Source organism: Culex pipiens, chromosome 2 (assembly GCF_016801865.2).
Source record: "Culex pipiens pallens isolate TS chromosome 2, TS_CPP_V2, whole genome shotgun sequence".
Lineage (NCBI taxonomy): Eukaryota > Metazoa > Arthropoda > Insecta > Diptera > Culicidae > Culex > Culex pipiens.
The window spans coordinates 209,749,285-209,764,313 of NC_068938.1; the positions used below are offsets into that span (position 1 = coordinate 209,749,285).

At 35.6% G+C, this 15,029-nt stretch overlaps 1 protein-coding gene across 3 annotated transcripts in view; it reads right to left on the bottom strand.

The window, feature by feature from the left end:
• LOC120432655 (GTP-binding protein Di-Ras2) overlaps positions 1-15,029 on the bottom strand; it is a 187,821-nt gene that overhangs the window by 5,156 nt on the left and 167,636 nt on the right. For all 3 annotated transcript variants that reach the window (XM_039597899.2, XM_039597898.2, XM_052707927.1), the window contains exons 6-7: positions 5,169-5,366; positions 48-140 (exon numbers count right to left, since the gene is read on the bottom strand). In XM_039597899.2, the coding sequence (XP_039453833.1) occupies positions 48-140; positions 5,169-5,366 (291 nt within the window). The remainder of the gene's footprint in view (positions 1-47; positions 141-5,168; positions 5,367-15,029) is intronic.

Sequence of the window (15,029 nt, forward strand, 5' to 3'; positions counted from 1 at the left end):
TTGAGCAACAGGTGGTCAACATGCAATTTGAAATGGGGACGTTTTACCTGTGAAACGTTTCGATTCAGCTTGGCCGAAGCCTCGACGAAGCCGTTCTCCCAGTCGACGGTTATCATCGATTCCGTTGTGCCGCGGGAAACCTACAGGAGAAAGGTTGGAAAGGAAAAGGATGAAAGCGTTGAAATATTTCATGATAATGTTGTGCACAGATGGAAGCTTTATGTTGTGAAATGTTTCATGCTGGAGCTTTTATGTTGAGCGCCATAAAGTTTAAGATGACTAAAATTCAAGCCACTGTTTAAAAGAAATAACATCAGGAAGCGTTCCTTAATGAGCTATAACCAAAAAAAAAAAATTGAAATAAATTGTAAAAATGAAGTAACAAGAAATTCTGTTTTACATGATTAGTAACACTTCAAGAACAAGTTTTACTAATTTCAGCTCTTGAATAACAAAGTAAAGCAGGGTGCTCAAAGTTTTTGAATGGCGGGCTAAATTTGAAGCTCACATGAGCTTGTGGGCCAAATGAGAAATTTTTTAAAAAATCGATCTATAAAACTTAAAAATGATCTATCCGTTTAAGTGTTTTTTTATATTTCAGGAATTTTTAAAACATTTTCGTCAAAATTTCTAATATTCTTGTACAAAAAGCTTTCAAACGATTGTTTCAGTTTTATTAAAATCAGAAAATCATCATTCGTGCCTCAACAAAAGGGTGCCCAGACAAAATGACCCCCTGCTCCACAAGCGGAAAACGGTTTATTGGGTTATTTTAAGCATCTGTGTAAATTTTGAGCGAAATTGGATGAGATTAACCCATTGATACCCGAGCCTAAAGTTTGTGAAAAAAATGTTTTTCATACAAGAATTATATCGCTAATAACTTTCCAGAATCGAGTTTCACAGCTTTGGCATGTTCTACAAAGTTGTAGAGCATTAAATTTTCAATAAGAATCTCACTTTTGGGAATATTTGGATGGTGATAGCGCACCGTCCAGACCAAACTGTAAGAAGCTTGGGTTTTCCATACATTTTTTTTTCGATTTTTCCCATACAAACTTCACCTCCGAGTATCAATGGGTAAATGATTACCGATTTTGCTCATATTTGGCACAGAGTCCTAAAATAGGTCAAGGCACAATATTCAGCTTGTGGAGCGAGGTTTTGAAAAAAGTGCCATATTCTGGGCACCCTACTCAACAATCATTGAAATCAATACAATATTTTTGGCTGAATACAATCGTGATCTCACAAATATAATGAAAATTTGAAAGGTATATAGTTGAATGCACTTGTATTTCAATAACTTTTTTTTTAATTAATTTTTAAATATATTTCAAAATGAATTACACAAACTTAGTGAAAGTACTCAACTTTGTTTTTAAATAATGTGCAAGTTTAATGATACATCGTTGCCCAAGGATTTTTAAAAAAATAATCCTCCAATTTTCAATAAATTTTACTCTGCCTGAATTGGATATTCAGAATCGTAAGGATGGAAGGTTCTTAGTGCAAAATCAGTTTGAGTCCCAGGTATTTGAAAATCGTACGCAATATTTTTTAAATTATAATATACCTTTATTTTAACTATATTCACAGTTTTCTTCTTTTATAAATTCCAACGTTACTCATTTAAAAAAATGTTTGATGAAAATTTTAACAAAATTTACTCTTTTCAATCACATATAGTGTTACCAACATTTTTTCAATATGATAGATTTGTCAATATAATATTTGTTTCATATAATCGGAATCAAAGTATGTTAATACTTTGGTTCATAAATAAAAATCATAAATGTAATCTATTATTTTAGGAATAATAAAATCAATAGTAGATTTGTCAAAGGGCCAATTTACATTATGCTTTTACTTTAATTACGGGAATTTCAGGATAATTACCAAACTCCCCGGAAAATGGAACATGTTTTGATGACGGGACGATTGATTGACGATTTAACGATTGGACGCTCCATTTCTAATTAAAAACAACTTCATCATTTGGTCATGAATGTGTTAACTATATTTATTGACAAGGATAATAATTAGAGGGTGAAGAGTGGAAATTGATGGGATTTCAATGCATGACCGGAACTTTTTAAATTTATATGGGTCATTAACATTTTCAGAAAAATGTCTCTTCTGCTTGAAAATAGATACCATTAGAATTATAAGAATTCCCAGATAATTTTCAAATCTTCCCGGAAAATTGAACACGAAACAAACCTCAAACTAAAATGAACTATTGGCAAGATACACCGATTTTACTGAAAAAAGTTTGATTTTGCGCAGCTCTCGGAAGTACATGGTGTACTTTTCAACAAAAAAGTTTCTTAATCCACCATTAGGTGATTGGTGCCTTCCTCACATTTACTAAGGAATAATAAAAATAAGTTTATGAAAAAATATATACCTGATACAGACTTTTCCAGAAAACATGCAATAAACAAAAATACCCGGCCTTTTGAGGTTATGCAAAAAATCACCTTTTTTTTGTAGATACAAAAATCTTTTTCTTAGCATAACTTTTAAAATACTTTACTAAACAAAATAAATTTTAATAGGGTCTTATGAGACCCCAAAACGAATCGAATAAGGCTGACCCGGCCTAAATTGGTACAGCCAGATCTGAGAAAATCGTGTGGAAAAAATTCATGTCTACACACATCCCCACAGACATTTGTTCAGAATTTGATTCTGAGTCGATATGTATACGTGAAGGTATATCTAGACAGTATTTTTAAGAAGTTCAATTTTCGAGTGATTTTATAGCCTTGCCTCTGTGAGGTGAGGAAGGCAAAAGGGATGAATCCCGCATAGTTTGGTTTTTATATGTGAGAAACTTATTTTGGATTTAAATTAATAGGACTGAGTGCTGAGCAAAATCAAACTTTTTTTTTGCTGCAAAATCGCTGTATCTCGCCAATAGTTCATTTTAGTTTGAGGTTTACATTGATTTTTATGTAAAATTGTCCGGGAAATTTGATGATGATAAAATAAAAAAAATAAAAATGTAAGGAATTGGTCAAAACTGAATTTTAATACTTAAAACGTTAAAATATAATATAAGGGGGCATTTAAGGTTAAAATTTTATTTTTATCGAATTCCTTGGACAATTTTCTATAAAATGCAACTTGTAGAAAATCTTTTGCTCAATTAGTTGCAAAGTTATGCACCCAAATTTAAAGAACGAGGGGATAGTCCTCACGAAAAGAAACGTGAGGAAATTGCTATATTGCGAGAGTATAGTCCCCTCTCGTGTTCATTCGTTCATTGGAACAGTTCATCCTATGAGTGGCTCTCGGTAATTTCGGGATTTATCCTCTCAGTCCGTTCACAGTACCATTTTACTACCGAATCGTGCTCTTTATCCTCTCGTATGCCGATGCCCAGTTCTGGGTGTGATGAAATAAAAAAAAAGTTTTTTAGAAAATGGTCAAAAAAGAGGGTGGTGCCAAAAAAAGAGGGATGGTCCAATCAGCACTAAACTTTGGATTTCTGTTACCTGTCGATAGATGAATGTTACCTCCAAGTTTGGACCAAATCGGCGAAGGTCGAGTCCAAAAGTGTACCCCGTTGACCTGGAATGACCTATATTTTCCTTATAAAAAATATGTCAATGTATCAGTAAAGCTTTAGATGTAATGCTATTTTCTACAATTTTGTTCAAAGAATTTAAACGTTTCAGAAATTTAAACGTTTCAGAAATTTCATCGGAAAACCGTACAATGCAAAGCAATTTAAAATACATTTTCCTTTTATATTTTCATTTTTTTGGGAAATTTAATACAGTATAGCAATACGTTTTTTTCTTGCAAAAGAATGTTGTTTCAACAAAACTATGATTTTTATTGTAAAACATCTGTACTTGTGTGTCATACTTTTTACGACTTTTTTCATTGGAAAGTTGAAACCACTGCTGTAATTTTTAACTTTTATTGAATTATAATATCAAGACCATGAAAAAATAAAAAGGATGTTGAAAGAATATGAAAACGTTCAAAATTTCAATTATTCTTGTAATATATTTTTCATTTAATCCTTTTCTAATAAAATTTCCTACGGGTTTAATCGCTCTCGAGTAAAACTCTCATTACAGCAGTAAAACCTGCTCAACATCGTACATTATCCCAAAGATCACTTCCTCCCTTCCACAATCATTTTAGATAATGTTGCCCCGATCCGCTTTTTTCATCCAACCTTCATCCGGCAAGGCAAACCCCATTTTTCTTCGCCTGTTCTTAAGCCACGATAGATGGCGGTGTCGACATCCTCGGAAAAGGAATTCAATCGTTTTTCCTCCAACCCCAACTCCCTTGTCAGTACGCTGGGCGCAACGAGACTTGGTCGATGTGGTTTCCATTACAGGTATAATGGCCACCAATCCATCACCAGCTGCTGCTGCTGCGGCAATCCGTCGACGCGGGAGACCCACCAGTGGAAATTTACATCGCAATGAATGTAAACCCAGCCGAGAACAGCGGGAGGCAATTAGGGTGGTAACTTCAAGTGGAATGCTTTTTATGTTAGTATTGAATTCAATTACCTGAATTCTATGAGGTTTCATTGTTTCAATCGTTTTTTAATATTTTAGTTTTATTGTACATTTTGCAAAAATGCCGAAAAAGAAGAATCCACCCTAACAAATCCAGCAAAAAAAAAGGAAATAATCGTAACTTTTGTTCGTGAAATCGACAATCGTGGGAATTTGAAGCTCCCACCACCCCCGAGAACCTGGGAAACACAGAAGCAAAGAAAAAGTGCTCCCATCATCCCTGGCCAAACACGCCATCGTACGGCACTTGCTCTCTCCGGCGGTGGTGGAAGCTTGGTGAGGGGAGCAAAATTGAAAGAAAAGTGAAAAGTGAATGACAGCAGCTTTCCGAGGCACTTCCGTCCACCATGGTTTGAGAGGTTGGGGTGTCCACGGTGACCCCCACGGGATCAAGATTAATTCGTTTCGCATCGCTAAAGGTGGAAGTGATGGAGTTTTTCGTCGAATTCTTTTTTTCCCTGAGTTCGATTTCCTTGATTGAAATTTGATGGCCTCGGGAAAAGCGATTTTCTTTTTGTTTAATTCTCCCTTCTATTGAACAAAGAAGAAATACCCACCGCCCCGCACCTAAATATGCATGAAATTAGCAATATTTTCGTTTAATAAGGCTCTTACCTGTCGAATGTCGTCGTCGTCGTCCGCGAGATCGGTTTTGTTGCCGACGATCACGATTGGAACGGCGGTGGTGGATTTGATCTCGTGGATCTGTTCCCGGATCGCTTTGACCTCCTCGAAGGTTCCACTGTCGGTGATGTCGTACACCAGGATGAACGCCTCGGCCGATGAGATGGACAGGGCCCGCATCGCGGGGAACTGGAATACAAAAATATAAATAAAAAGTGCATTTAAATTGATTGTCAACTTAACCCTTTACAACCAAACCCCGCCTTTAGACGGACTTAGATCTAAAAAATCATCAAAAATCCATTTTTCAACCAAATTTGGATCTTTAAAAAGCATTGGAAAGAAAAAAAAATCTTAAATTTTTAGAAAATTTTAGGGTTGGAAGTTTTACTTGTTTTATGTGACTTAGCCAATGTTTTTAAAAAAAATTTTAGGGGTCAACTTTTTTTCCTATATTTTTTTTATTTTTTAAAGTAAAAAGAAGTATGCAGCAGTTTTTGTTGTGCTGTGGCATAGTCTGCCTCAACACATTTTTTTACAATTTTAATGATAATGGTGCCATTCTATACCAGAAAATGTGAAAAACAAGCAAAAAATTTAAAAGTGACTGTAAAAACATGAAAAAATTTGACAGTGGAGCAACTCTCTACGAAATTGGCCGATTTCGACCATTTTTATTTTTTGTATTTTTTGATTTGACTTAAACTTTGTGGGGGCCTTACCTATGACCAAATAAGCTATTTTGCATCATTGGTTTACCCATACAAGTCTCCATACAATTTTGGCTGCTGTCCATACAAAAATGGTATGTAAATATTCAAACAGCTGTAACTTTTGAGTGAATTTTCTGATCAATTTGGTGTCTTCGGCAAAGTTTTAGGTATTGTTGAGGACATTTGAGAAAATAGGTACACGGAAAAAAAATTTGCAGATTTTTTTGTCAACTTATTTTTCACTAAAACTCAATTTCCAAAATACGTATTTTTTGATTTTCGAGATTTTTGGATATGTTTTAGGGAACAAAAATCCGCAACTTTTGAGCCATAAAGAAACATGGTCAAAAAATCTGCCACCGAGCTATGAATTTTTGAAAAAAAACTGTGATTTTTGGAAAAAATAAAAGTTTCATGCAAAAACAAGTTTGACATTATTTTTTAATGCTAAATAGAATTTGCAATCGGAAAGTAATGTACAGATTTTTTGATAAAGGGCTCCATTTTCAAGATATAGCCACCGGAAGTTTGATTTTAGCGCAATATTTGCAGTTTTTCGAATTTTAAAAATAGTGACCATGAGTGACCATTTCTAAAAACATTGTTTTTGAGAAGTTCAGAAAATTAGCTATAAAATTGTCTAAGAGATATTGAAGATTGGACCTCGGGTTGCTGAGATAGAGCCGCTTTAAGAAAAAGAAACACGAAAATTGATGTTTTCTTAATCTCACCAAAATAACCCACTTTTAATACATGAAAAATTCGTGAAATTTTCCGATCTCTTCGAAAAAAATATTTTGAAAATTTTTAAATCAATGCTAACATTTTAGAAGGGCCAAACATTAAATATTACGTCTTTTTAAAATGCTAGTCTTGATGAAATATTTTTTTTCGAAAAGATCGGAAAATTTCACGAATTTTTCATGTATTAAAATTGAAAATCGGACCATTATTTGCTGAGATATGGTCATTAGAAAATAGTGGGTTATTTTGGTGAGATTAATAAAACTTCAATTTTCGTGTTTCTTTTTCTTAAAGCGGCTCTATCTCAGCAACCCGAGGTCCAATCTTCAATGTCTCTTAGACAATTTTATAGAAAATTTTCTGAACTTTTCAAAAAAATATTTTTAGGAATGGTCACTCATGGTCACTATTTTTAAAAATCGAAAAACTGCAAATATTTCGCTAAAATCAAACATTCGGTGGCTATATCTTGAAAACGGAGCTCTTTATCAAAAAATCTGTGAAGTAGTTTTCGATTGCAAATTCAATTTTGCATTAAAAACTAATGTCAAACTTGTTTTTGCATGAAACTACGATTTTTTCCAAAGATCACTATTTTTTTCAAAAATTCATAACTCGGCGAGAAATTTTTTGACCATGTTTCTCTATGGCTCAAAAAGGGCGGATTTTTGTCCCCTAAAACATATCAAAAAATCTCGAAAATCAAAAAATATATATTTTGGGAAATTGAGTTTTAGTAAAAAATAAGTTGACAAAAAAATATGCAATTTTTTTTCCGTGTACCTATTTTTTTCTCAAAAGTCCTCAACAATACCTACAACTTTGCCGAAGACACCAAATTGATCAGAAAATTCACTCAAAAGTTACAGCTGTTTGAATATTCACATACCATTTTTGTTTGGACAGCAGCCAAAATTGTATGGAGACTTTTATGGATGAACCAATCACACAAAATAGTTTATTTGGTTATATAGGGAAGGCCCCACAAAGTTTGAGCCAGATTAAAAAATACAAATAATATCCATTTCCGGTTTTGGTACAGAATTGCTCAGTGGTAATTATCCGTCAACTCACACAGCAGTTGCCCCAACCCCTCTTCGATTTGCGTCAAACTTTGTCCTAAGGGGTAAATTTTGTCCCTGATCACGAATCCGAGATCCGTTTTTTAAAATCTCGTGACGGAGGGGCGGCACGACCCCTTCTATTTTTGAACATGCAAAAAAGAGGTGTTTTTCAATCATTTGCAGGCTGAAACGGTGATGAGATTGAAATTGGATGTCAAAATGGACTTTTATGGAAAATTAGACGCCTGATTTGATGGCGTACTCAGAATTCCGAAAAAAGGGGTTTTCATCGAAAAAACACTATTTTTTTTAATTTTTCCATTTTCCGTACTCGACTGTACATTTTTTTGGAACATGTCATTTTATGGAAAGTTTAATGTACTTTTGAAACTACATTGATCCAGAAGGGTCATTTTTTCATTAGAACAAAATTTTTCATTTTAAAATTTCGAGTTTTTTCTAACTTTGCAGGGTTATTTTTTAGAGTATAACAATGTTCTACAAAGTTGTAGAGCAGACAATTACACAAATTTTAATATACAGACATAAGGGGTTTGCTTATAAACATCACGAGTTATTGCGATTTTACGAAAAAAAGTTTTGCTGAACTAAATGATTGTTCTTAAAGCATTAAACTCGATTTTAGTAGAATTATCTCAAGTAGGGGCGACTTGATACCTTTATATGTTTTAAGCACAGCCTTTTAAATTTATTTTCAGGCATTGAACTTTTTGCATAGGTTGGTGGCTTTAACATTCAACTATCTTCGGCTGTCATAGGTTGTTAAATAAAATAGTATTTTAAGCGATGCCAAAAAATAAAAATAAAAAATAAAACGTTTTGCAAATGTTAGGAGTGACTTAAGATTTATGGGTAATTCTCTACCAACTCACACGAAATCGGGAAAAGTTGCCCCGACCCCTCTTCGATTTGCGTGAAACTTTGTCCTAAGGGGTAACTTTTGTCCCTGATCACGAATTCGAGGTCCGTTTTTTGATATCTCGTGACGGAGGGGCGGTACGACCCCTTCCATTTTTGAACATGCGAAAAAAGAGGTGTTTTTCAATAATTTGCAGCCTGAAACGGTGATGAGATAGAAATTTGGTGTCAAAGGGACTTTTATGTAAAATTAGACGCCCGATTTGATGGCGTACTCAGAATTCCGAAAAAACGTATTTTTCATCGAAAAAAACACTAAAAAAGTTTTAAAAATTCTCCCATTTTCCGTTACTTGACTGTAACAAATTTTGGAACATGTCATTTTATGGGAAATTTAATGTACTTTTCAAATCTACATTGTCCCAGAAGGGTCATTTTTTCATTTAGAACAAAATTTTTCATTTTAAAATTTCGTGTTTTTTCTAACTTTGCAGGGTTATTTTTTAGAGTGTAACAATGTTCTACAAAGTTGTAGAGCAGACAATTACAAAAATTTTGATATATAGACATAAGGGGTTTGCTTATAAACATCACAAGTTATCGCGATTTTACGAAAAAAAGTTTTGAAAAAGTTACTTTTTGCGTTTCTCTTTGTTTCGTCGTCCGTGTCTGTCGCGGGTGACCATGAACGGCCATGATCGATGACGACCAACTTTTTTAAAACTTTTTTTCGTAAAATCGTGATAACTTGTGATGTTTATAAGCAAACCCCTTATGTATATATATCAAAAATTTTGTAATTGTCTGCTCTACAACTTTGTAGAACATTGTTACACTCTAAAAAATAACCCTGCAAAGTTAGAAAAAACACGAAATTTTAAAATGAAAAATTTTGTTCTAAATGAAAAAATGACCCTTCTGGGACAATGTAGATTCGAAAAGTACATTAAATTTCCCATAAAATGACATGTTCCAAAATTTTTTACAGTCGAGTAACGGAAAATGGGAGAATTTTTAAAACTTTTTTAGTGTTTTTTTCGATGAAAAATACGTTTTTTCGGAATTCTGAGTACGCCATCAAATCGGGCGTCTAATTTTACATAAAAGTCCCTTTGACACCAAATTTCTATCTCATCACCGTTTCAGGCTGCAAATTATTGAAAAACACCTCTTTTTTCGCATGTTCAAAAATGGAAGGGGTCGTACCGCCCCTCCGTCACGAGATATCAAAAAACGGACCTCGGATTCGTGATCAGGGACAAAAGTTACCCCTTAGGACAAATTTTCACGCAAATCGAAGAGGGGTCGGGGCAACTGCTGTGTGAGTTGGCGGAGAATTACCCTTATGTGAAATATTTTTTTAAAACTAATCTTAAAATTTTACTACAGCAGCTGAAAAGGATTTTGTATGTAACTCATTCGGAACATACATTCAATAAAAATATTCGTCTCTATAGTGCATTAAATTTTGAGTCAATCTCACACAATGTTCTAAAACAAAGCATATTTTGTTTATTTATGAGTTAAAAAATTATATCACCAGGGATAAACTCCCCCCACTCTCCTCTCTTGCAAACATGGCTGAAAACTTCAATTTCTCCGAACCACCGAAATCCCCACGATGTCATCTAAAATTCTTTGTCGACAAGCATCAGAGGGGCATCATCAGCATGCATCATGCATCACACTTCATCATCGTTGCGTTTTCCCGATTTCCCGAGCCACCAACAACCACACACACAGAGAGTCGAAAGCACGCGCGATGCCTCGCGGCCTGAACAGGATCAGGAACCCTTAACGCGGTTCCAAGGTTCTACGTTCTAGCGTGGAAAGGGTAGTTGAAGGCAAAATGAGATAACTTTTTTGTTTTCTTTTTTTTCTTTGTTGGGCATTGATCGAAAATATTCCTAATCATTTATTAAAATTAAGGGAGTTTTATAAAAAAGCTGCATTTTACCCCACTGAACCCCATTTCAGCGTCATGTTGCAACCAGAGATGCACCCGTGTGATGCCGTGACGCGAGCTTATTTGTGGCGGGAAAAGTGTATTTTCCTTCCAGGCACTGACTCGCACGTGAAGGGCAATGTTTGTGTAAACAATTTTCCTGTCCCGTGGGCTCGATTGGTGCGCGCCTCCAACCAGAGCCAGGGGGATGTTTTTGCGTGCGTGGGTGGGTGGGTGACTGTCAAACAGGAAAACTCACGGATGCTTTCTGTTTCCGGTTCGGTGGAACCCACCCCACCCCTCTTTTCCTCCCTGTACGAAGGGGAGGAAAATGTAAAAATGTGGCGGTTCGTGTATGCGAGTTGGCGTTTGTGGGAAAATCGAGGCGTATGGAAATTTCCCGACAGGCCTCCAGCACCCGGAGGGCACGAACCCTTTTGGGATCTGTTGCAGATGTGGTGTCTCGTCGGTGGAGCGATCGTATACGTACAGAATAGAACTGTGTTTGATGTTTACCCCGTTTGGGTCCCGGAACGCGGCTGCACAAATCAAAAGTGTTGTTACGTTCCGGTGTCTGGCCTGTTGGTTTTTAAGTGAAGGTTGGGAAGGAACTAATTTTAGAATGAGATTGGTGCCTGTTTGCTAATGGAGTTAGCATCCATTTGTTGGGATCGCTGGAGGCACATGTGCTACATTTCCGTTGAATTATAGCACGGCAAATGTAAGCGTTTATATCAGTTCTAGTTTGCCGGTTCCAGGCAAATATATTGAAGTTTTAGCTGGAATAAAATCCCAAAATATATTCAAAAAAAATCAAAATTAAAACTTTGATATATTTTCATTAAAAAGTGGCGTAGTCAATTCATTGCACAGTGGTCCGAAACCGAAATCTAGCGTGACAAAATTGAAAGCGGTCACGCGTTAAGATTTAGAGCTTTGGTGGGACAAATGATCAGGATCAATAGGGGCATCTTTTGGTATGGTAGACATTAGGGTGGTCCAAATTTTAGGATGGTTCAGAATTTTTATTTTGGGCGGGATGACAAGATAACGCTTCTTCAGAAAAGTTGTAGGGAACACCATTTTGAGCAATTTCTAAAGTTTCTAGAGCCATTTTTGTAATTAAGGTTGAGGTGTTAATGAGTTTTTTTAATTTAACAACTCAGGCTTATGTCGTAGCGAGATGATGTCTTCTGGATATTTGTAGAGCTTATCAAAACACACATTTATCTTTCAAGAGAGCGAAAATCGAACCTTCTAAACGAAAGTTATAGCCAAAATACGACAAAAAGACGCCATTTTGAAATGTGAATAACTTGAAAAGGTGGTGGAGTTTGACCTCGCTCTTAGAAGCATCCGAGTGTACACATTCTAGAGTTGATTTGCTGAAAATATCTCGGAGGTATTTTTTGTTTAACCCATTGAATCTCAATTTGAAAATGAGCATTTTTAAATCGTTTTTTGCCCTTAACTTTTGACAGAATTGACCAAAATTCGGTTTTCAAGAATAAAAATGTTCATTTTGACAAGCTCTACAATTGTCTAGAAGGGCACAAAATGTACAAAATGATCTAGTGGTTGTAAAAGAAGATACAAGTTTTATTCCTGAAATATTAAAAAAAATGGAATGAGTTAAATATTGAAGATTTTTGAAAATTGGCAAAAATTTTCCCACTAAAATAGACATAACTTTACTGTAAATGGATAAAATATCATACTTTTGTCTGCAAAATTGTTCTTCATTTCTTCACAATGCTACAACATTAGTTTTTGAATTCAGCCTTGACAGTTTATTTACCAGAGCAAATTGAAAATATTTTTTTAGGAATAACATTATTTTACACCTCCTGATGACGCTGGGACTCAAGTAATGGATCTATTTAAGGTGTATTATGTCAGGAATATATTGCCCGGGACCGTGGTGTAGGGGTAAGCGTGATTGCCTCTCACCCAGTCGGCCTGGGTTCGATCCCAGACGGTCCCGGTGGCATTTTTCGAGACGAGATTTGTCTGATCACGCCTTCCGTCGGATGGGGAAGTAAATGTTGGCCCGGATTAACCTAAAAAGGTTAGGTCGTTAGCTCACTCCAGGTGTAGGAGTCGTCTCCCTGGGTCCTGCTTCGGTGGAGTCGCTGGTAGGCAGTTGGACTAATAATTCAAAAGTCGTCAGTTCGAATCCCGGGGTGAATGGAAGCTAAGGTGTAAAAAGAGGTTTGCAATTGCCTCAACAATAATTAAGCCTTCGGATACTTAGTTTCGAGTAGGAATCTCGTAATCCTGAACGCCAAGGCAATGCTGTAGAGCGAATAATTTGATTTTTTTTTATGTCAGGAATATATTTTGTGAACTTAAAATTGATATCTAGATAAAAATGTACAATTTTGTCCAGAGATATACCGAGTTTTTAGACGTATTTTTGAGTTTTTAGGTGTATATTAGGTTTTTAAACTTCAAATCGAGATAAAATCAGTTTTCACCGACAGAATATTATGGGAGTTGATTTTTCTGACTCAGAATAGTCCCCCCAACAACCTCCAGAAAGAATTTCCGAGGTGCATCCAAGTTGCATAATAATCCCTTTCTTACCCACCGTGAAGCAGAGATATGCCCAATAGGGTGTTTCATCCAAACAAAAAAGTTCTCAGAATCAGGCAAACCGAGGTTCCCCTAGTAGAGGATACTCATAAGGACTCTCATGCCAAATATCAGCCCATTTGGTGGAGAATTGGCCTGTCCCCAGCGGTTCAAAGTTTACATGTAAATTACTATGGGATTTTTATGCTTTTCGTTCAATCGTTCCTACAGATCTGGGGACACGTGGCAGAGCATTCACTCAAGTTTTGGATCAGAAACATACTTTAAAGTAATAAAATTATAATTTTTGATGTTCCTGTAACAATTTGAACTATTCCAAATAACGTAACATGATGATTTTGTAATAATAATGCAATCGGTGCTTCTCCACGTGTTCACCGTGGACAATGCGTACATTTGAAGGGTGAATCGTTGATTCTGGAGACACCGGACGTTGATCCAATGCGCACCTTGGGGACAGAATGGACAACCTGGAATTTGTTCATTGGACCATCCCCTACACACCTGTTTTTATTCCGAGTGAATCCATTTTGTCCCCAGACCTGTAGGAACGATTGAACGAAAAGCATAAAAATCCCATAGTAATTTACATGTAAACTTTGAATTGCTGGGGACAGGCCAATTCTCAACCAAATGTGCTGATATTTGGCATGTGAGTCCCTATGGGTATCCTCTACTAGGGGAACCTCGGTTTGCCTGATTCTGAGAACTTTTTTGTTTGGATGAAACACCCTAACGTCCAATTTCGTAAAATAAATAGAGGCTTTCTCCAAAATTTCTAAATTTCATAACTTTTCGAATGATGGACATTGAGAATTAGACGCAGAGATATTGTCAGTTTATAAATATAGGTTAATTATACAACACTTAGAAATGTTCAATTTTCTTTATCAGTTTTTGCTATGCTTGGAAACTGTCTGTCTGATTTCAATGTCTCTAATAGGAAATGTTCAAATAAATAATTATGCGCCACAAAAAAACTTTTTGTACCTTGAAATTTCACATAAACCAAATATTTTTAAACTTGACCATGGAAAAAATGCAAGTGCAGGAAAATTTAATTTTTGCAATTCCGTCGTGAAACTACTTACTTTTCCTGTCATTCTTGAACGACGAAATAGCCTACTTTTCTGTACCAAAAATAACAGAATCGAATAGCAACACTTTTCAAAATAAATGCTGAAAAGTTCTACTTTTCAGCACTCAAATGGGTGCTGAAAATTTGAACTTTTCAGCACTTGTTTCGAAAAGTAACACTTTTCAACATTTTTTTTTATTTAAACGATTTATTGACAAAATACATGAAAATTTGACATAAAATTTCACTCAGTGTGTGTTTTTTGGAATTGCAAAAATTTTTGTATGGAACTCGTTGCAAAACTTGATTTTTTCAGCACTCTTCGTATTTATCCAACTCGGTGAACCTCGTTGGATAAATGTACGACTCGTGCTGAAAAAATCCTCTTTTTGCAACTAGTTGCATAAACTACTATTTCATTGCCGACGACTATGATTAAAATTTAAATTAAATTAGCGATTAATCGCTACCTGTAACATCTAAAGCAGCGATTCTCAAGGCCTATACTTGATTTACATCGTTGGGGGTACCGGCCTAGAAGAAGGTTGATTCTCAAATTGCCTCGACTAGCTGTCATTCGTCAAGAGTGTAGTCGATGATTGTAACAACCCATGACTGCTGGTAGTAAAGGGAGAAGGTTGCATTTTGATCGCAGCAAGTTGGCGACTAAACTCAATCATTAAAATTTTAAATCGTCCCTGCCACACTCAACGATCAGGTGACAGTAACGAAAAACAAAATCAAAAACTACTCAGAGGGCCTTTCTACAGGTAATCATATTCGCTCAAAGTGATTTTCTTTCAACCTTGCAATTGATTGAACTTCTATTTCCAG